General features: G+C 45.5%; 1 protein-coding gene across 5 annotated transcripts in view; it reads left to right on the top strand.

Annotated features, from left to right (window-relative positions):
* The window catches only part of PPP2R3A (protein phosphatase 2 regulatory subunit B''alpha), a 165,029-nt gene that overhangs the window by 118,503 nt on the left and 23,976 nt on the right, over positions 1-22,550 (top strand). For all 5 annotated transcript variants that reach the window (XM_030575839.1, XM_030575842.1, XM_030575840.1 and 2 more), the window contains 5 exons: positions 1,533-1,619; positions 13,218-13,374; positions 18,049-18,097; positions 18,748-18,837; positions 21,307-21,482. In XM_030575839.1, coding sequence (XP_030431699.1) covers positions 1,533-1,619; positions 13,218-13,374; positions 18,049-18,097; positions 18,748-18,837; positions 21,307-21,482 — 559 coding nt within the window. The remainder of the gene's footprint in view (positions 1-1,532; positions 1,620-13,217; positions 13,375-18,048; positions 18,098-18,747; positions 18,838-21,306; positions 21,483-22,550) is intronic.

Raw genomic sequence — 22,550 nt, 5'->3', positions numbered from 1 at the left:
GTTTGAGCATTATCCCACTAAACCTAGGGTTGTGAGTTCAGTCCTTCAGGGGGCCATTATAGGGATCTGGGGCAAAAAATCTGTCTGGGGATTAGTCCTGCTTTGAGCAGGGGGCTGGACTAGATGACCTCCTGAGGTCCCTTCCAACCCTGATATTCTATGATTCTAATACCAGCTTCAGATTGCATCATTCATTGTTTTGCCTAAAAAGCAAGTACTGTCCAAACCCAGTCATAGATTTATTCATAGATCCAGCCAAACAAGTATTTTAGTCATTTCTGGTTTAAATTGAGATCACTTCCCTTATGACTCGCTTATCCTCCACCATTCCCAAGTCAAGGGTCGTATATACTGACCCAATAGCATATCTTGAAAACTAGAGCCAATCAACAATTTTAAGCATCATTTTCGTTCTCAGTGACCCAGAATTAGTAAAGTTGGACTACATTTATTTCAGAAGCATTTTGACTGTAGAGCAGTGTAATCTGTCTCTGCTACTTCCATTGTTAACGTATGATACGTGTACCCAGAATAATGCTTTTCACTTGGGCATCCCTGCTTGCTGTGCATCAGCAGTTTATTATCAAAAGGCCTGTTGGGAGCTTGCTTCCGTTGATGAGCTTGGAGAGGTTGGGTAGTTGTTAAAAGGCCAGAACAGAGGTTTCAGGAAAAAAATTATTTCAGTGTGTGGTTCCCATCTAGTATGGGTTGTAGTTGTTTGATGATACCCCCTATGAGTTCCAGTGTGGGGTGGTAGGTGACAAATAGGGGTGCATGGTCAGAGGGGATTTATTTCTGTATTAAAGCAGGTTCTCTGAATAAGTGTCCTTGTTTGAAGGTTGTTTTGAGTATATTAAGGTGTACATCCCAAACTTCCTCCTTGGAGCATATTCTGTAGTATCTGAGTGCTGGCTGTAGATAACAGATTTTTTGATGTGTTTGGGATGGTTTCTAGATCTATGAAGATACGTGCAATGATCTGTGGGTTTCTTGTATGTAGTTGTCTGAAGGGTTCCATTGTTGAAGCTGATTGTGGTGTCCATAAAATTGATGCTAGTGTCAGAGTGTTCCAGAGAGAGTTGAATGGACAAGGGGTGATTGTTGAAGTTGTGGTGGTGATCTATGAGGAAGTTTAAGTCGTCTGTCCAGAAGATGAAAATATCATCAATGTATCTCAGTTAAATCATTGGTTTCTTGGTGCATTTGTCCAGAAATTCTTTTTCAAGGTGGCCCATGAAGAAGATGGCATTTCGGGGAGCTGTCCTAGTATCCAAGGCTGTTCCCATGGTTTGGACAAAGTGTTTGTTGTTGAATGTAAAATTATTATGGGTGAGGATGAAGGGATGAGTTTGGTGATGCATTTGGGGTGGATATCTGAGGGTTGTCCATTGTCATGTAAATCAAAATTGTAAATTAAAATTTTCTTTTAATTATTTAAACCAAATAAATAAGTTCACTTCAGATTTACAAACTGGTGTAATTTAGGCAGTCCATGTCTTTAAGATAACTATTCATTTGTTTGCTTTTTGTAGGTTATACAGAGAATATTCTACATGGTCAATAGATCCTGGTCTGGTAAAATCACCCTAACGGAGATGAGGAAAAGCAACTTTTTGCAAGTATGTAATTTTCGTGGCGTAATATAAGAAGAGTACATATTCTGAAATATTTGTGTTTCTATAGCCTCTCCAGAGACCCCAGTTCTGAAGAGAGACTGCAGGAGGTTAGTGAAGGCCTAGCCCAGGGTAGGATCCCTATAATACATATTCACTAATGCTGCATTGAGCACAAATATTTAGATCTTGCTTCTTTCTGAAACAATGAGCCTAGTTCTTTCTATATCCCACACAGCAAAGTACTAGGTTGAAAACTAGTTAAGGCTGCTCAGGTGCACCTATCACCAACACAACCCATGCTAACCCCACTCTGCCTTTATCTTCTTCAGTGAGAGAGGCTGTATTCAGGGGTTATAAATTGTTCCTGGGAACCCGTTTATTCGTTTGTTGAGTAATGTCCATTTGAGTGCTCTACTTCCGGTGTGCATAGCTTCCATGCACCTTTGGGAGCAGTGCCTGTTCAGTTCACATATGTGCCCTAGCTAAACTCCTGTCCTAAGGGTATATAAGGTAGTGTCAGATGAACCACTTTCAGTTCCTTCTCAACTGCACTTGGCCTGAGACCAAGCACGACTTGCAGTGCCTTAGTTTAATTTTAGCTCTTCTGTAAATATTTAGCATTGTTACAGTTTAATAGTTAAACAGTTAGTTATAGTATTTTGTAACTAATACATAGTTGAGGGTTCTTTATTGTGACTGCCTCATTCCGTACCCCTCTTCTGAGGGGACTTCTTGCTGTAGAAGTTCTGTTTGTTTATTTTCTCAGGATATGCGAAGATCTGTTGGGTTTAATCCCTGCCTGACTTGCCAGTGCTATCCCTATTAATGATGGCATCCTAACTGCCTTCAGGACACCCGCATCCTTTGTTGACTTTGAGAGTAGGTCAAGAAAGAACAGGGAGATTGAACTCAGACTATTCCACATGGAGTGCTCCTTGCAGGCTTCGTCAGACCCAGGCTATGACATCCCTCTGTGCACTGGGCTTCTGATATGCAGAGTGTGCCATCGACTTCAGCTACTGCTATTTGCTTGTCCAGGAGGTCGTCTCACAAGGTACCTCTAAACCTTTGAAAAAGAGAAACACTGAGCCCTCTCCTCAGTGATCGTGTTGATCTGTGAGCAGCTGATAGGGAGCAGTTCTCTAGGGCCTCCAGTTACTCTCTGAAGGAGCATCCGAGAAGAAAACCTTCCATTCCTTCAGACCCTCCACTTCAGTCCTCGCCTCAGGTGGAATCCTCTGAGAAGAAAGGGAGAAGAGGGTTGATTAAGAAGCTTACGTCTCAGACCAACAGCTCTTTCTCCTTACCTGAGGAGGCTATCATGCCTCTTCTTCTGTGTATGCAGATGAGTTCAAGCAGTTCTGGGAACTCATTAAAAGAATTGCTGATTCCCTCTCAATCCCTTTGGAAGAGATCCGTGAGACCTAGCAGAAACTAATAGACATTTTCCATACTGCTTCCTCCATTGCCTAAAACAATTTGCTGCTATATCCCCACAAGGGCAGATAAGAAGTATTATGTTCCTGCTAAGTGTTCTGAGTACATGTTCATGCACTCAGCCCCAAACTCACTAGTGGGGCTGTGAACGAGGGGAACAGGCTACACCCCTTTAGATCCATTTCACATGACAATGATCAGCGACAATTACACTTGTTCAGTGGCAAAAGTTATTCATCTACATCCATCTGTTACAATTTAGAGTTACCAATTCATGAAACATAATTACACCAATTTTGGGAAGCGAAATGCCTTTATTGACCAGCTACCTTAAGAACAGTGAGAGCAAACACAGGGGTACAATTGCTAGCTAGGACATCATTGCAAGCCTCCCTGGTGCAGCTGACACAATGGCTCACTCTATATATACAGTGATTGTTATGCACCATGCATTTTAATTGTAATCATCCGCAATCCTGAGAGAGGTCCAGAGCACCACTAAAAATCTCCCATTATATCATTTGAAGCTGTTCACCAAGTCAGCTGACAAATGCTTACATTCTTTGAAGGATTCAAGAGCTACCCTCTGCTCAGTCAGTATGTACATCATGCAAATAAAAAAAAATTCAGCAGGTCACGGTTTTAATGATGAAGTGGACTGTAAAGAAATTAGAAGTTATGGAATGGATGAGACCGAGTCTGTTGGGCCAAAATCACTTTACAGAAGAAAGAAAGCTAGTGCTTTGGGTGTGGGATCCAATTTGGATATGGATAAAAACCTCTTTAATGTTTTTAATTAAATAAATACTATTGGAGATTATGTGATTACAGGAGACTTTAACTTCCCAGATATAGATTGGAGGACAAGTGCAGCCAATAATAGTAGGGCCTAGATTTTCCTGCATGTGATAGCTGACAGATTTCTTCATCAAATATTTTGCTGAACCAACAAGAGGTGATGTCGTTTTAGATTTGGTATTGGTGAGTATTGAGAACCTCATAGAAGAACTGATTGTAAGGGACAACCTTGGTTCAAGCGATGGTGAGCTAATTCAGTGTAAACTAAACGGCAGGCTAAACAAAAAAGATCTGTGAGTAGGGTTCTTGATTTCAAAAGGGCTAACTTTAAAAAAATTAAGGGAATAAGTTAGGAAAGTGGACTGGATTGCGAGCCCGTTAGCGAGAATTTTTAAGCAATCGATAAACTCGGGGGTTGTGCCTTATGACTGGAGGATTGCTAATGTAGTTCCTATTTTTAAGAAAGGGAATAAAAGTGATCCGGGTAATTATAGGCCTGTTAGCTTGACGTCTGTAGTATGCAAGGTCTTGGAAAAAATTTTAAGGGAGAAAGTAGTTAAGGACATAGAGGTCAATGGTAATTGGGACGAATTGCAACACGGATTTAGTAAAGGTAGATCGTGTCAAACCAATCTGATCTCCTTCTTTGAGAAGGTGACGGATTACTTAGATAAAGGAAATGCGGTAGATATAATTTACCTAGATTTCAGTAAGGCGTTCGACACGGTTCCGCACGGGGAACTGTTAGTCAAATTGGAAAAGATGGGAATGAATATGAAAGTTGTAAGGGTGGATAAGGAACTGGTTAAAGGGGAGACTCCAGAGGGTCGTATTGAAAGGTGAATTGTCAGGCTGGAAGGAGGTCACTAGTGGAGTCCCTCAAGGATCGGTTTTGGGACCGATCTTATTTAACCTTTTTATTACTGACCTTGGCACAAAGAGCGGGAATGTGCTAATAAAGTTTGCGGATGACACGAAGCTGGGGGGTATTGCTAACACGGAGAAGGACAGGGATACTATTCAGGAAGATCTGAACCACCTTGTAAACTGGAGTAATAGAAATAGGATGAAATACAATAGTGAAAAGTGCAAGGTTATGCATTTAAGAATTAATAATAAGAATTTTGGATATACGTTGGGGGCGCATCAGTTGGAAGCGACGGAGGAGGAGAAGGACCTTGGGGTACTGGTTGATAGCAGGATGACTATGAGTCGCCAATGTGATACGGCTGTTAAAAAAGCAAATGCGATTTTGGGATGCATCAGACGGGGTATTTCCTGCAAGGATAAGGAGGTGTTAGTACCGTTATACAAGGCGTTGGTGAGACCACATCTGGAATACTGTGTGCAGTTCTGGTGTCCCATGTTCAAGAAGGATGAATTCAAACTGGAACAGGTTCAGAGACGGGCTACAAGGATGATCCGAGGAATGGAAAAACTGCCTTATGAAAGGAGACTCAAAGAGCTTGGCTTGTTTAGCCTGGCCAAAAGAAGGCTGCGGGGGGATATGCTTGCTCTATATAAATATATCAGGGGGGTTAACGTTAGGGAGGGAGAGGAATTATTTAAGTTTAGTACTAATGTAGGCACGAGGACGAATGGGTATAAACTGGATATTAGGAAGTTTAGACTTGAAATTAGACGAAGGTTTCTAACCATTAGGGGAGTGAAGTTCTGGAACAGCCTTCCGAGGGAAGTAGTGGGGGCAAAAGACTTTCCTGGCTTTAAGACAAAGCTTGACAAGTATATGGAGGGAATGTTATGATAGGATCGTTAATTTGGGCAATTGATCTTGGATTACCACCAGATAGGTCTGCTCAATGGTCTGCGGGGAGATGTTGGATGGAATGGGAACTGAGTTACTGCAGAGAATTCCTTCTTGGGTGCTGGCTGGTGACTCTTGCCCACATGCTCAGGGTTTAGCTGATCGCCATATTTGGGGTCAGGAAGGAATTTTCCTCCAGGGCGGATTGGCAGGGGCCCTGGAGGTTTTTCGCCTTCCCCTGCAGCGTGGGGCACGGGTCACTTGCTGGTGGTTTCTCTGCAGCTTGAGGTCTTCAAACCAATTTTGAGGATTTCAATAACTCGGTCGTGGGATAGGGGTTGTTATAAAATTGGATGGGTGGGGTTCTGTGGCCTGCCTTGTGCAGGAGGTCAGACTAGATGATCAGATTGGTCCCTTCTGACCTATGAGTCTATGAGCTCAAGGCTGTGAATGTGGAGGAGGCTTGGAATTACTCTAAGTCAAAGTTGCAGAAACTATTTGAAGCCTGCATCCCAAGCAAGGGGAAAAATTCATAGGGAAGGGTTGCAGACCAAGCTGGATGAACAAACATCTCAGGTGATTAAGAGAAAGCAGAAAGCCTACAAGGAATGGAAGATGGGAGGCATTAGCAAGGAAAATTATGTCTTGGAGGTCAGAAAGTGTAAGGATAAAGTGAGAACTGCCAAAAGCCACGCAGAATTGGACCTTCCAAAGGGAATTAAAACCAATAATAAAAGGTTCTATAGCCATATAAATGAAAACAAGGAAAGAAGTGGGACTGCTAAGCACTGAGGATGGGGTAGAGATTAAAGACAATCTAGGCATGGCCCAACACCTAAACAAAAACTTTGCCTTAATTCTTAATAAGACTAATGAAGAGCTTAGGGGTAGTAGCAGGGTGGCTCATGGGAATGAGGCTATGGAGGTAGAAATTGCCACATCTGAGGTGGAAGTCAAATTCAAACAGCCTAATGGGATGAAATAAGTGGCCCTAGATAATTTCCATCCAAGAATATTAAAGGAATTGGCACCTGAAATTGCAAGCCCAATAGCAAGAATTTTTAATGAATCTGTAAATTCGGGGGTCATATCTTATGACTGGAGAATTGCTAATAAAGTTCCTATTTTTAAGAAAAGGAAAAAAAAGTGATCCGAGAAACTACAGGCCTGTTAGTTTGACCTCAGTTGTATACAAGGTCTTGGAACAACTTTTGAATGAGAAAGTAGTTAAGGACATAAAGGTTAATGATAATTGGGATAAAATACAACATGGTTTTACAAAAGGTAGATTGTGCCAGACCAACTAATCTCCTTCTTTGAGATTTTTTAGACAAAGGAAATGCAGTAGATTTAATCTACCTGGATTTCAGTAAGGCATTTGATACAGTTCCAGATGGGAAATGATTAGTTAAATTGGAGAAGATGGGGATCAATATGAGATTTGAAAGGTGGATAAGGAACTGGTTAAAGGGGAGACTACAATGGGTCATATTGAAAGATGAACAGTCAGGTTGGAGGGAGGTTACTAGTTGAGTTGCTCAGGGATCTGTCTTGGGACCAATCTTACTTAACTTTTTTTTTTTTTTTTTTACTGATGTTGGCACAAAAGATGGGAGTGTGCTAATAAAAATTGTGGATGACACAAAGTTGGGAAATATTACCAATAGGGAGCAGGACTGGAGTATCATACAAGAAAATCTGGACAACCTTGTAAACTGAAGTAATAGAAATAGGATGAAGTTTAATAGTGCAAAGTGCAAGGTCATACATTTAGGGACTAACAACAAGAATTTTTGCTATAATTTGGGGACCTATCAGTTGGAAGTGACAGAGGAGGAGAAAGATCTGAGTGTATTGAGTGATCACATGATGAGTATGAGCCACCAATATGATCCAGCTATGAAAAAAGCCAGTGCAGTCCTAGGATATGGTATGATAAGACTGCCTACAATGGCAGGTAGCCGATCTGCAGTTGCTAGCAGCAAATATCACTAATGGCCAGAGATGGGACACTAGATTGGGAAGACTCTGAGGTGTCTGGCTGGTGGGTCTTGCCCGCATGCACAGGGTCTAACTGATCGCAATATTTGGGATTGGGAAGGAACTTTCCCCTGGGTCAGATTGGCAGAGACCCAGAGGTGGGAGGGGTTCACCTTTCTCTGCTGCATGGGGAATGTTCCACTTGCAGGTTTAAACTGGTGTTAATGGTGGATTCTCTGTAACTTTGAAGTCTTTAAATCATGATTTGAGGACTTCAATAACTCACTCAGTGGTTCGGGGCTATCACAGGAGTAGGGGGTGAGGTTCAGTGGCCCGCAATTTGCAGAAGATCAGACCAGATGGTCATGATGGTTTCTTCTCACCTTAAAATCTATGAATCTATGAGTACAGAGGTCTCACTCTGTTCAGTTCCTGGTTTACCATTGATTATCAGAACCACCTAAGAAAAATACTAGGTTTCAAAAGAGAAGAGCTTAACCTCTGCCATGACAGCATCACAAGCCTTACGTGGCAGGCAAACATCCATTTTAATGCTTTAGTCATAGGTTGGGAACCACCCTATCCCTCAGATCTATGGCTGTGGTGTTCTAACCGCCCCCTGCCCAACACTTTGGGAATCGTCTCTCCCATTTTCAAAGATCTTGGGAACAGATGGTGTTGGAGTTTGTAACCTCAGGCTATTCCCATCAATTTAATCTCCATTCCTACTCCCTTTCTCTGTCCCTTTTCAGGGACCCATCTCATAAATGTCTTCTGAGACAAGAAGTTCAATCCCTTCTTCACATAGAAGCCATTCGAGCCAGCAGAGGAAAGGAGTTCTACTCCAAGTACTCTGTAGTTCCCAAAAAGAAGGGTGGGTGGAGACCAATCTTAGGTATCAGAGTTTTGAAAAACTTCATCCAGGGACAGAAACTCAGGATGGTGAGACTGGCAGCGATAAAACCATCTATAGATCTAGAGGACTGATTTGCAGCCCTCAACTTCCAGCGTGTGTACTTTCTTACTGTGATACACCTGGCTCACAAGCAATTCTTGCAATTCATGTTCGGTCAGCATGACTTTCAATATTGAGTGCTCCCCTTCAGACTGTGCCACCCCCAGGGTTTTTATGAAGGTTCAGGCAGTGGTGGCAGCACAGTCATAGTGGTCGTTTTCCCCCATCTCAGCAGGTGACTTCTCAAGGGCCCCTCTTACAACCAAGTTCACTCTGCAGTCACAAAGACCATCGCCTATTTGATGTTCTGGGACTTCAGCTCAACAGAGAAATGTCCACTTTTGCACTAATTTAATGAACAGCATATATAGGAGCCACCTTGGACACCACGATATCCAGAGCTTACCTACTTGTAGACAGATTTATCGCACTGACAAGCCTCATTTCTCAGGCTCAAATGAACCCAGAGACAATGGCCAGGATTTGTTTACAAGGCTTGGGTTATGGCTGCCTGCACCTTTTTACACTACATGCAAGGTTATATCTTTGCTGCTACCATTTACACTCCCAACAAACACAGTCTGGGCAAGTTAGTGTCAGCTTCTTGAGTTAGTGTCCCGATCGGTGGCCAGGACCTGGGCAATGTGAGTGCCACTGAATACCAGCTCGCGTGCCGCCTTTGGCACCCATGCCATAGGTTGCCTACTCCTGCCTTAGCCTGAGCAGGCACTCTGCCAGGATCATGAGTGGGAGATCAGCGATTCTCAAGGGGATATTCCTTCACTGGAGGGCTCTGGAAATAGATGTCTTTGCTACTGCCACCAACAGAAAATGCTTTAAATTCTGCTTAAGAGTGGGTCTGGATTGTCATTCTCTGGGACATGCCTTCCTCATTTTTTGATGGAGAAGAAATCATTCTAATTGCACAGGCTTGGCCATGACAAATATGATTCTCGTATTTGGTTCGCCCCTCCTCTTGTCCTGCACTATGGTTACTACTAGTACCAGACCTACTGATCCAGGACTCAAGGAAGGTTCTTCACCCCAACCTTGGAGCACTGCATCTCAAGGCTTGACTGCTAGCTGTCTCTCAGGTAGACATGGACTGTTTGAAAGAAGCGCAAGAGGTTTTACTGCATGTAGAAAAGCATCCATGAGGAAAACGTGCCAACAGAAATGGAAGAGATTCCACCACTGGTGTACCCAACAGGGTCTGTCCCATATTGATTCTCCCCAGCTCACATTCTGGTTTACCTTTTAGTCATGAAGAACTGTTTCTAAGTTCTGTTAAAGTCCATTTAGCAGCTATCACAGCATCCATTTCCCTGTTTAGGGGGTTTCGGTATTTGCTCACCCCACCACATCTCAATTTATTAAACGTTTAATGAATCTCTTCCCACATATCAGGCAATCTGCCCTGGGATGGGACCTGAATCTCATCCTCAATTAGCTGATGACGCCAGCATCCTTTGAGCTACTGGCTAAATGTTTCTTGCTTCTCTTGTCCATGCAGACTGCATTTTAGCAATTAAAGGGATCGGCAAGTTAGGGGTTCTAATGGCTGAACCTCCCCTTACCATTTTTATACGGAGAAAGTCTCTCTCTGATCACATCTTTGCTTTTTGCCCAAAGTAACCTCAGACTTTCAAATCAATCAGGACATTAAATTTTCATTTTTTACTCTAAACCTCACCAGACTTGAGAAGAAGCCTCCCTTCTCACCTTGGTTGTCGGAAGAGTGTTGGTTTTCTACTTGGACAGGACTAAATCCCCTAGGGCCCTCCCCCAAATTGTTTGTCTCTTTTGCACACACAGTTAAAGGGGCCCCTATCCCAACCCAAAGACTCTCCAAGTTGCTTTCTGGTTGCATGCCCTCTTCCTGTGAGGCCGTAATATTCAGCTTCCTCTTTGTGTTATAGCCCAATCTACAAATGTAGCTCTGTTGAAGAATGTTCCAAATGCAGAAATCTTCAAAGCTGCTGTGTGTGTTTCAGTTCACACCTTTTTGAAACATTTCACACTAGTGTACACTGGTAGAGCAAACACTGCTTTTGGTACTGCTGTTCTTCGAACAGTCTGAGACTGGGGTCCAAAGCACCCACTTCCTGTAGCAGGAAGTCACCTGAAATGGCGCACCCATAGGCTCACTACTCGAAGAAGAAGGAGAGGTTACTTACCCTATACAGTATAGGAACTAGAGTTCCTCCATTAACCACCCTCTTTCTCCGTTGCTTTGGAGTTTTTGCCTTTGCGGCAGAGAAGGAACTGAAGGCAGTTTGTCTGACATGGCCTGTGTACCCTCAGTTTTAGGCACAAGGTTAGCTAGGACACATGTGTGGACTAAACAGGCACTGCTTCCAAATGTCTGGTTGAAGACACATGGGGCACATGCACACCTGAAGTGGAGCCCCACAGGGACAAACATCCTGAAGAACTCCAGTGACTGTACAAGGTAAATAACTTTTCCTTCCATGCACATGGTGTCCATGGTGCTGGGCAGCAGGGAAGGGGCAGGATGAATTACACTTAGGTGGGGCACAATCAAAAGTGTAACTGTTCAAAAGACTCCTCAGAAGTCCGGGAGGCATCAAATGACTGAGGGAGAAGGATGGAGGGAATGCACGGACTAGGAGGCCATGGCAGGAGAGATGCATCAGGTGAGGTATTTCCAGCAAAGATAAGGAGGTGTCACTACCGTTATATAAGGCACTGGTGAGACCTCATCTGGAATACTGTGCGTAGTTCTGGTCTCCCATGTTTAAGAAGGATGAATTCCAACTGGAACAGGTTCAGAGACAGGCTACTAGGATGATGCGAGGAATGGAAAACCTGTCCTATTAAAGGAGACTCAAAGAGCTTGGCTTGTTTAGCCTAACCAAAAGAAGGTTGAGGGGAGATATGCTTGCTCTTTATAAATATATCAGAGGGATTAATATTAGGGAGGGAGAGGAATTATTTAAGCTTAGTACCAATGTGGACACAAGAACAAATGGGTATAAACTGGACACTAGGAAGTTTAGACTTGAAATTAGACGAAGGTTTCTAATCATTAGAGGAGTGTAGTTCTGGGACAGCCTTCCAAGGGGAGTAGTGGGGGCAAAAGACATATCTGGCTTTAAGACTAAGCTTGATAAGTTTATGGAAGCGATGGTATGATGGGATAGCCTAATTTTGGCAATTGATCTTTGATTATCAGCAGGTAAGTATGCCCAGTGGTCTGTGATGGGATGTTATATGGGATGGGATCTGAGTTACTGCAGAGATTCTTTCTTGGGTGCTGGCTGGTGAGTCTTGCCCACATGCTCAGGGTTTAGCTGATCGCCATATTTGGGGTCGGGAAGGAATTTTCCTCCAGGGCAGATTGGCAGAGGCCCTGGAGGTTTTTCGCCTTCCTCTGCAGCGTGGGGCATGGGTCACTTGCTGGAGGATTCTCTGCAGCTTGAGGTCTTCAAACCACAATTTGAAGACTTCAGTAACTCAGACATAGGTTAGGGGTTTGTTATAGAAGTGGATGGGTAGGATTCTGTGGCCTGTTTTGTGCAGGAGGTCAGACTAGATGATCATAATGGTCCCTTCTGACCTTAAAGTCTATGAGGAGAGAGACTGCTCCCAGCTTTTAGAGTCCTTTGTCTAAGTAGAGTGCAACTCAGTTGGGTTCCTCTGAATAAAGGGAATAACTCTGGATTTCTGAAATGTCCTGTGTGCTGATCTGTGTGCATTTGACTCTCAAGCTGAGGAGGCTTCCGAGGCCAACCTGTCCAGCTGTGGCAAGAAACTGTCTAGAAACACAAACCCCTGACTCCCCCAGATTCTCAGACTCCATCTTAGAGAATCTAAAACTCTGAAGCACCAAGAGGTATGAGGGTGACAAGAAGGAAGGAGAAAAGCAATCCTTAGACCCCCTGGCCTTTTCATCTTCTTTAAGACCATACTGTATCAGACTGAAATGGCCATCTTGCCTCTTGCTGGCACTGAAATCAGGGATGGGAAGCTAGGGAGATAAATTGGTAAAGCCCTGGTGTGATCCCAACATGCAAATGTTGGGAGATGCTGAGACCACAAAGCCTTGAGAGGAAAGGGAGAAAGATGATTGATGAGAAGGGAAGGAAGAGAGACAGGAAAGGGATGGGAAAAAAAGTGTACTGTCCTAGGATGACATTGCTCCAGGGCTCATTGTTTTCTGGCAAGGGATGTGCCCCAGTTCCTACTGAGATTTGAAGACTCATGGTGCTAATGTCACTGAGTGTCTCAGACTGATAGAAGGCAGTGAATGCAGACATTGGGGGACAATTCCAGATGGCTGTTTGGTGCCCCCTCTGCCCCACCCTACTTGTGTTCATTATTCCTGAACACTCACATGAAAGTGGTGGTGTTTACAGGACTCTCTGGGGATGAGCATTTTTTTATGCAGACATCCATACTCACATGCCAGGAGATCCGTTTCTGAACAAGGATGTCTGTCATTCACTGTTCTTGCTCATTCCCCTGGTAAATGATTAGTGTATTTGCATATCAGCTGGCAAATGGAAAAGAGTTACATTTCAGAGGTGGATTATTTCACAATGTGTAGTTCACCCTCTGTGCCAGCGCCCTGGTACCCAGGCAATTGCTGGCATCTCCCTATCTAGTCTAGAATTAACTTCCCATCCAACTCATGCCATTTCAGACTCTTGCCCTCTTGGAGGAAGAGGATGACATAAACCAAATCACAGACTACTTCTCCTATGAGCACTTCTATGTCATCTACTGTAAATTCTGGGAGCTGGACACTGACCATGACCTCTACATCAGCCAGAAGGATCTGGCTAGATACAATGATCAAGGTGAGTTGATCTCCTAGGCTGGGACATGTGCTGAGGAAGGTGGTAACAGAAACCTGTAAAAGTTGTGGGAAAAAGTAAGCCTTGCCTACCTGGGAAGTTATATTTTAAATGGTGAATTTGGCGCCACAGCGATGTAACTGGGGCCGTGCTGGACTTCACTTGGTGCTAATTGACAGAGCCATTTTTAGGGCTGGGGGAAGGGGAACTGCAATAGACAATAAGGGCTTCTACGTAGCAGAGTCTGTAATGATGCAAAATCCCCTGGCCCCTGGCCACAGGTGGACAATGCAGTTCAGCAGAGGAGGTACAGCTTAGAAAACAGCAAGAGGGACAAGCAGCTGGCTGTGTACTTTGCCGTGGAGCGGGAGGCAAGAAACTGAAGTGATAGTTGAGAGCGGGGAGTTGGAAATGGCCCTGAAGAAGCTTTGTACCTGGGAGCAGGCTCTCAAGAACACATGGAGGTCCCTGAGGTGTGGGCAACTTAGCCATGTCCCAGCTGCAGGGGTGAGAGTGGTTGGTGTGGGAGCTGCTACATTTTCTTATGCAAGCTCAGGATTCCAGTCTCCTTGGTGGCCCTCCATAAACCCAACAACAGCACCACCTGCAACCCACACATCTTCCATGTACCCAGTGGGAGCACAAAGCACGGGGGCAGTGTTCTGGACAAAGCAACAGGTGCCCCGTCTTGCCTCTCTGCTTGTGGAAACAACACCAGCTTATGATTAGACCCAATGGAAAGGCACCATCATTACTTAACTTCAGACTGGACACAAGATTCAGGAGCCAAGCACTCAGTCTAGGGGTGGGAGGAGTGTTCTCCCACAGCAATGTGGAGTCAGGAGTGGGCCTTAGTTCCCATGCTGAAGGCATCTCCCAATGGGAGGCTGTGTAGCCTGTGGACCCAGCAGAAGGAGCCAGTTTAAATATCTATGTACATAAACCATCCCCTCCAAATCCTGCCCAACCCTTTCTTTACCTCGTCGCACATTCACATTTTAAATGCATTTAATCCTCAGCTTTTGCCCCTTCCAGTAGTGCATTAGCCTCCCACCTCCCTTATTCATTCACCCAGTGACCTTTAGCCTCACTCCTTGGATCCACTTCCTGAGCTCTCTCCAGTGCTAGCCCAGGTGCCTGCTTGAGGTCCAGGCCTATTCTGGGAAGGTGCACTGAGGCACATTCTCTCTTGGCTGGAAGAGGGGAAAGGCTGTTATGGGCCTTGTGGCGCTAGAGGGGAATCCCATCTGGTTTTGTGACAGAGGGACCTTGTCGGGCCTGCACTTCCCCTTCTCCACTAATACAGCTTCTCAGTATATAAGGCTGTGAAGCCTGTGATTTAACTAGGACTGGTGGAAGCACTCCCTGCCTCCCCTGACTCCTTAGTTAAGAACATATGAATGGCCATACTGGGTCAGATCAAAGGTCCATCTTGCCCAATATCCTGTCTTCTGACAGTGGCCAATGCCAGGTGCCCCAGAGGGACTGAACAGAACAGTAATCATCAAGTGGCTAGGACACCATCCCTGCCCATCCTGGTTAATAGCCAATAGCTTAGAGATGACTAAGGGGAGATATGATAGAGGTCTATAATATAATGACTGGTGTGGAGAAAGTAAATAAGAAAGTGTTATTTACTCCTTCTCATAACACAAGAACTAGGTGTCACCAAATAAAATTAATAGGCAGCGTGTTTAAAACAAACAAAAGAAAATATTTTTTCACGTAACACAGTCAACTTGTGGAACTCCTTGCCAGAGGATGTTGTGAAGGCCAAGACTATAACAGGGTTCAAAAAAGAACTAGATAAGTTCATGGAGTTGACTATACACTGTGTTACGTGAAAAAATATTTTCTTTTGTTTGTTTTAAACCTGCTGCCTATTAATTTTATTTGGTGACACCTAGTTCTTGTGTTATGAGAAGGAGTAAATAACACTTTATTATTTACTTTATCCACACCAGTCATTATTTTATAGACCTCTATCATATCTCCCCTTAGTCATCTCTTTTCCATGCTGAAAAGTCCCAGTCTTACCTAATCATTTTTGTTGCCCTTTTGAGAACCTTTTCCAATATATCTTTTTTGAGATTGGGCGACCACATCTACACGCAGTATCCAAGATGTGGGCATACCATGGATTTATATAGAAGCAATATGATATTTTCTGTTCATTACCTATCCCTTTTTTAATGATTCCCAACATTTTGTTCACTTTTTTGGCTGCAGTTGCATGTTGAATGGATGTTTTCAGAGAACCATCCACAATGACTCCAAGATCTCTTTCTTGAGTGGTAACAGATAATTTACATATGTATAGCTGGGATTATGTTTTCCAATGTGCATTATTTTGCATTTATCAACATTGAATTTCATCTGCCATTTTGTTGCCCAGTCGCCCAGTTTTGTGAGATCCTTTTGTAGGTCTTCACAGTCTGGTTGGGACTTAACTATCTTGAGCAGTATCATCTGCAAATTTTGCCACCTCACTGTTTACCCCTTTTTCCAGATCATATATGAATATGTTGAATAGGACTAGTCCCAGTACACCCTGGGGGACACCACTATTTACCTCTCTCCATTCTGAAAACTGACCATTTATTCCTACCCTTCGTTTCTTATCTTTTAACCAGTTACTGATCCATGAGAGGACCTTCCCTCTTAGCCCACGATAGCATACTTTGCTTAAGAGCCTTTGGTGAGGCACCTTGGCAAAGGCTTTCTGAAAATCTAATTACACTATATATATGTGTTTGGGGAGGCTGGGGCAAGTTCCAAAAGCTTCTTAGATTTGTGGGGCGGGGGGCACCAGTGCCTGGACCATGGCCCCTGCTCCACCTAAGGCCCCACTGCAGCTTAGCCTCCTCCCTGCGAGGCCCCATCCACACTCCACCCCCACTTCCCAGAGGCCCTGCTCCCGCTCGGCCTCTCCACTTACTGAGGCTTTGCCCCCCGCCCACTCTGCCTCTTTCTGTCCCCACTGTGCCTCTTCCCCCGAGGTCCCCCTGCCTGCCACTCCCATCTCTCCACCCCTCTCCCAAGCTCCCTTCATTTCTCACTCCTTTCTTCCCCCTCCTGCCATAAAGGTGAGCGACTGGGGGGGAGAGGGCAGATAGGAGCAAGCGGTGGGCAAGGAGGCCTCAGGAGAAGAGGTGGAGCAGGGGCAGGGGTGATACGCCAAAGGCGATGGGCCAGTGTGTCTCCAAAGGGAGGTGCGCTACATCCAGCATTTCTTAGCCTCCCCAAAGCACTTATACCAGCTGTTCATAGGCTGTAGCCTGCACTCCTCTCTGCAACCGGTGTGCTTTTCAGGCCCTGACAGCTTTGGCACTAGCCAAGAGCAGCTCTTAACTCGGGCTGCCTAAGTAATGCTAGTCCTTCAGCAGTCTTCTGCGTGGGGTGAAGCCACCCTGTGTGAATAAAGGATACTGCTGCCCCGAATGGACTGTGCTGGCATACTGTGAGAGCTGTAGGTGAGGGCCAGTTATTTAGGCAAGTACTTCACTATGTGCTAGAAAGTGTTCTGCAATAACAACTTGTCTACTTTACCCTCTGGATTGACAGGCACCAATTGATACAGTGGGGGTTGATTTATCGGGTCTAGTCTAGATGCAATAAATCGACCACTGAGTGCTCTCCTGTCGACTCCAGTACTCCACCAGGGTGAGAGGCACAGACGGAGTTGACAGGAGAGTGTCAGCCATGGCCTTACCGCAGTGAAGACACTGCAGTAAGCAGATCTAAGTACGTTGACTTCAGCTACATTATTCACGTAGCTGGTGTTGCATAATTTAGATCAATTCCACTCCCTCTAGTGTAGACCAGGCCTGAGTGTTTTAAAAAATAATCACAGTAACCTAGTAAATCCTGACAGCCACTACTGTTAAATTGTGGCAAAACGGTGGGGACAGCCAGACGGTCCCTGGCAGGGCTGTGTGTGCAGCTCGGTGACCTTTTTTTCAGCAAATAATGAATTTGCTGAAAGAAAAAATGTAGTTTCAGATGACCGAACCCTTTTTGCAAATTTATGTCTAGTTCACTGAAATGGTTCATTGAACTGACAAAAATAGATGTGTTTTTAGAAATGGCTCAACTGCATAATGTGTTTTGACCCAGCTCAGACTTTTTGATTCACTGAAAATTTCCACCCAATGAAATATTTTTCCAATTATTCAGCATTGCCAGCAAACCAAAAACACCAGTATTCACCCAGCTCTTGTTATGGGGGTGCAGGGTTTCAATGTTCCACCACAGAGGTAAAGACACTGGGTTTCTTTTGTTGAGATAAATGTTCTGAGCTATCCTTTGTGTTCTTGTGCCACAAGTGCTCACCCCACTCTGGTACAAGTCCCAGTAGTGCTAATAGCACTAATAGGGCATGTTTCCAAGGTCTTATAGCTGGTTAATCTAGAGCTGCCACATTCTAGGGGGAGAGTAGTTGTGTTACCAGGGTAGGCACAGGAAGCAACAGAGAGAGACTTGGATGGTTAATTGCTACTGTTTGCAAGGCTATTAAAGTTTAGGCTGTACTAAAATGGCCACGCAGGCTGTGTTCGTTGCCCATCCTTTTAGCTGTGGGATAATGACTTCATACAGATTGACCACACACACAGGGCTCTGATAGCCCATGAGTCTAACAGTGCCTATATATTGATGCTTCATTTTCTTCATTTTCAGCTTTATCAACCAGGATTATTGAGAGGATATTCAGTGGAGCAGTGGTGAGGTAAGGTATAGTATCCTGGATGGAGAATTAAATGGAGAAATGGAGGGAAGCAAAAACTAAAACAGGAATCCTGTCAGCCTTAGGTAGAAAAGCAAGGTATTCTCATACATTCCCCATCCCACTGAGAGGACAAAGGGCTAGCGTTTCCGTCACAGGATAGGGCCAGTCTGAAAAGGAAGAGAGGGACCAGAGGGTGATTTCAAAAATAAATAAAACCCTGTCAAATTAGCACAGTTCCCAAATGCATCGCTGTGGGCTACAGGAGAGGGGACAGGTGCGTACAGTTCATGTATGTGTGTGTCTCCTAGTCCTACAGCAGTGGCAGGCAGCTGGAGGGCACAATTAAAAAAGCTCCTTTAAAATAAAAGCTCCTAACTGTTTTGGGGGGAAGTATTTCAAAGCAACTTTGTCTTTGCAGTGACAGTAGGACTGCGAATGCAATATCTGCTCTCAGGAGCACTTCTCACCCCTGAGCAAGTTCAGGTGTGGGAGGGGCCGACCAATACTAACACATTTCTACTGGCCTAAAAGAACAAGCATGGGTGTTTTCCAGATATATGAAAATTCCCAACTTGCTCCCAAGAGGGTGTTCTGACTGCTTTCGGCTGTGTGTTCATGTTATAATTTAGAAGGTGCTTTGGGTCTTTCAGAGGCAACGAAGCGCAGAAAGAGGGACAGCTGAGCTATGCAGATTTTGTGTGGTTCCTCATTGCTGAAGAAGACAAAAGGAGCCCCACAAGGTAGGACTTCTAGGAAGGGTGTGGAGAGAGACATGCAGAAAGTTCCTGGGATTACAGGAGACTGGGACCTGCTCGTTAGTGCAAAGGCCTGTGAACCAGGATGAGCCTGGCTTGCAGTGGGAGGTAAGACATGGACTTGCTGGATCACCCTGCACAGATAACTTGCCTTCGCCAGTGGAAAACTGGGTAAAAACAGACTTTTCTTTTAAAGTGACCTTTTCTCTTGCCCCTGGATTTTATCGGTGGTCACAGAACTTCCCACCACACCCCACTCTGTCCCTTGCCCCATGTTTGCCTAAGGATACATGCAAGGAGCAGGGCTGAGGAGGTGGGAGAAGCTTCCATTTGTTTGCACCATGCCATCATCACCACTAGCAGGCAGGCCCTACTGCTGGCCTCAGCACGACTTATGCCTGGACAGAGGACAGGACCCCTGACTGCCCTATGTCCCAGCACCCCTTCAAGGGTAAGGGAAGGCTGCTAGCTGAGCCATAACAGCAGTGGATGCTCCCAACTGCCTATTGAAGGTGCCGCCCCCTCCCAGCAAGGTTTAGGCTGAAGTGGCTGTGGTTTCACCCCAACTGCCAAATTCAGTGCCTCCTGTTTCACTTTCCTCAGCAGGGCCCTTCCTCACCTTGCCTGCATAGAGGACTATGTGCAAACGCTGCCAGCGGGCATGGGGCCTCTGGCTATCATGGAGCTTCCAAGGTGCAGAGAGGCAGGCAGAGCTCTCTCTGGCATGGAGGCTGCTGCGCAGGAGGGGGTGGAGGACCTGGGCACCAGCAAACCATTTTGCTTTCACACATGACTGTCCAGCCCCTGCATGCCTGTATCACCCCAGAAAAGCTCCTCTCACTTGAGCCCTCACCTGATGTCATATAAGGATCGCAGCTTGCGGTGGATGCCAGCTTTCTTCTGCCACCAGGTCAGCATCCAGCTGCTGGCAGCAGTGCCTGGCTGGAGGCCACTTTGCCCTCCCAGAGGGCCGCCAACCATAATCCATCCCTCTGGCTATGAAGTGAGTGAGCTTGAGGGCCTTAGCAGCCAGTGCTTTCCAGACATCCTTGTCCAATAATGCATCTGCCTGTTTTGCAGGACTGAGTGCCGCTCCTGTTCTTGCCACACCCTGGGGAAGAGGAGGTGGCAGGAAAGCACAGACCGAGAATGGGGCATAGCTCCATCCCAGAGTGTTATGCAAACGTTGTCAATGTGGTGTTAAAGAGCTCCACTAATCTAAGCAACATGTGTTGCTGTCTCAGTAATTTTCCCTGAGCAGAGGGCCCTGACTTTTGGGGTTCTGATGTGTGCTGATTTTTTAGGGATGCTGCTTATCAGAGAGGTGTTTCCTGCACTGATTTGTACACTCTTAGTATAGGTCAGTGACTTGGGTGAGTGGGAAGGAGGTGGTAACAAAGAGGGAGACTCAGTAGGATGCTGCTAGAGCAGAACAGTTTTCCTGACTGCCACCACTCCACTTCCCTGCTGCCAGATACTTGCCTAGTACTGACTCAGTTATAGAAACAATGAGGGTATGGGACATGCCTTTCAGAACTGGGATTACATATTGTGGTGAATGGCTGGGGGGGAGCATGACAAAAATTGCAGTCCAGGGGTCCACTGATTCCATGCACTTGGCAGATGTGTGAACTAGCAGGTGTGGGAGAATACTACACAGCCTATCCTTGCATTTCCCTCTGAGGTGACCTGCCACTCACACAGAATCACTGAGTTGTTTAGGATAGTGACTGGCGAGGGGGAGTAAAAACTGGAGTCCCATCAGTCCTGCCCCTTGCCTGTCCATAGCTAAAGCCACAGCTTTATTTGAGAGCTTTGTCTTTTGCATAAAAGAACACAGGGAACTATTTTAAACATCCCAGACCTACTTTTGCTCCTGCCAGGGGTTTCCCAGGGATAGTCAATAGCCCATGTGTAGGGATCACCGCAGGCAATTAGCCTGTTTGGACAACCCCACCAGGGAGCAGTGCCCATACCCCAGGACACAGCAAACACAGAATACTGGGCCTTTGCTGGGAAACATAGGCCCAAGTACATTCATTAATATCAGTCACTGTCCTTCCCCTCCATTTTGCAGACACCAAACCTACTGAGTAAACTGACCCCTGTAGTGCTCAGGGTAGAAGCAGCAGGATTTGCTTCTAGCTGACTTATACAGAGAGGTTACTTTAATTGGTGTTTGGTTAGTGCTGCCCAAACCCCTAGAAGCTGCTCCAGCCCCATCCCCATCATCAGCACTGAAGGTCAGTTGTAGAATAGGGAAATGCCTACCCCTGAGTAATTGAGGGTATTGTCAGACTCTGCTTTAACTCTGCAATTCTAGCTGTCAGTCATGGTGAATGTGGTACAGGACTGAGGACCTTGCACTGCTCTGATCTGTGGGGGCTAAGATAATAATGCTGGTTTCTGCAATACTGCCAACATGAAAAGACTAATTCTCTTCTTCTTCCTTAGTATCGAATACTGGTTCCGCTGCCTGGATTTGGACGGAGATGGCGTACTGTCTATGTATGAACTGGAGTATTTTTATGAGGAACAATGTGAGAGGATGGAAGCGATGGGCATCGAGCCATTGCCATTCCATGACTTACTGTGCCAAATGCTCGACCTGGTGAAGCCAGATGGTGATGGTAAGAGCTGCTGTAAACCCCAGCCTGTTGGAGGTCTTTAGTGAGGTCAAGTTCCCACCTATGCTTACTCTGTTTTTATTTTAAGAGCTCATTTGGGTTCACTCCCCTCTATGCCTGCGTGGCCCATGTCCGTGCTAAGTGATTGGACATGGGGGAGGAGAAGGTTGCTTGCACATCCCTGCACAAGTGGTAACAACCAAGCTGCAAGGAGTAAGGGGTTTATGGTGACTAATTCTTGCTAGATTAACAGGGCTACTTTTTAAATTTATAATTTATAACAAGGAGGAGATGGGCTACAGCCTGCTCATGCCATGCCATGCATCATAGATTAGGGCAAACACATAATAGAGAAAGGAAAAAAAACTAACAGAAATTCTCCTCTGACACTGCTGAGAGAAGTATGACAGCCCATTAACCCCGCAATGAAATAGTCTATTAGGTAGGAGTGGCAGAAAGGCAATGCTGACATTTCATAAGCACTGTACCAAATGAGTCAGGCCTGGTGGTTGAGTGTCTAAAGCTCTATAAAGCCAGGTTCTGGGCAGGACCTGTGCGCCTGGCTCTACAGATAGGGCGATTGCCACAGCCAGGCTGGAGGGCACCTGTGGAGCTATTCTTGGCTACTATGTAGCACCAATGCCACCCCCATCCTCCAGGCTCTTCTGCACTGTCCTCACCCACACAAAGGGCCTGTGTAGAGCTGAGTTATGAGCTCTGCAGGTGGTGCACACTGCCTTTTCAGCCCCACTCTGTCACCACTCAGACATGGCACTGCCTAGGGCTCTCCCCCATCTTTTTCTTCATTGGCAGTGGAAGGGCCTCTGCTAACCTCGGCCTTTTTGCCCATAGCCTCCCTTCTGCAGGTTGTGCCCAAAACCCTGGGCTTCAAACCCTTCCAGACCTTTCCACAGGTCTTTCCCCCTCACCAAAGAGCATTCCAGCTGCCTCTACTGCCTCAGAGAGTTCCATGTCCCATCAAACTGTACGGTTTGCTCCATCTTAAAGAGCAGATCAAAGAAGCTGAAGGAGGACAGAGTTAAACTGCTCCTTGTGGAGTGTTCCCTGAGA

Source organism: Gopherus evgoodei, chromosome 9, assembly GCF_007399415.2.
Source record: "Gopherus evgoodei ecotype Sinaloan lineage chromosome 9, rGopEvg1_v1.p, whole genome shotgun sequence".
Classification (NCBI taxonomy): Eukaryota; Metazoa; Chordata; order Testudines; family Testudinidae; genus Gopherus; species Gopherus evgoodei.
Note: the sequence above shows the minus strand (reverse complement) of the source record. Positions and strands in the feature narration are given on the sequence as shown.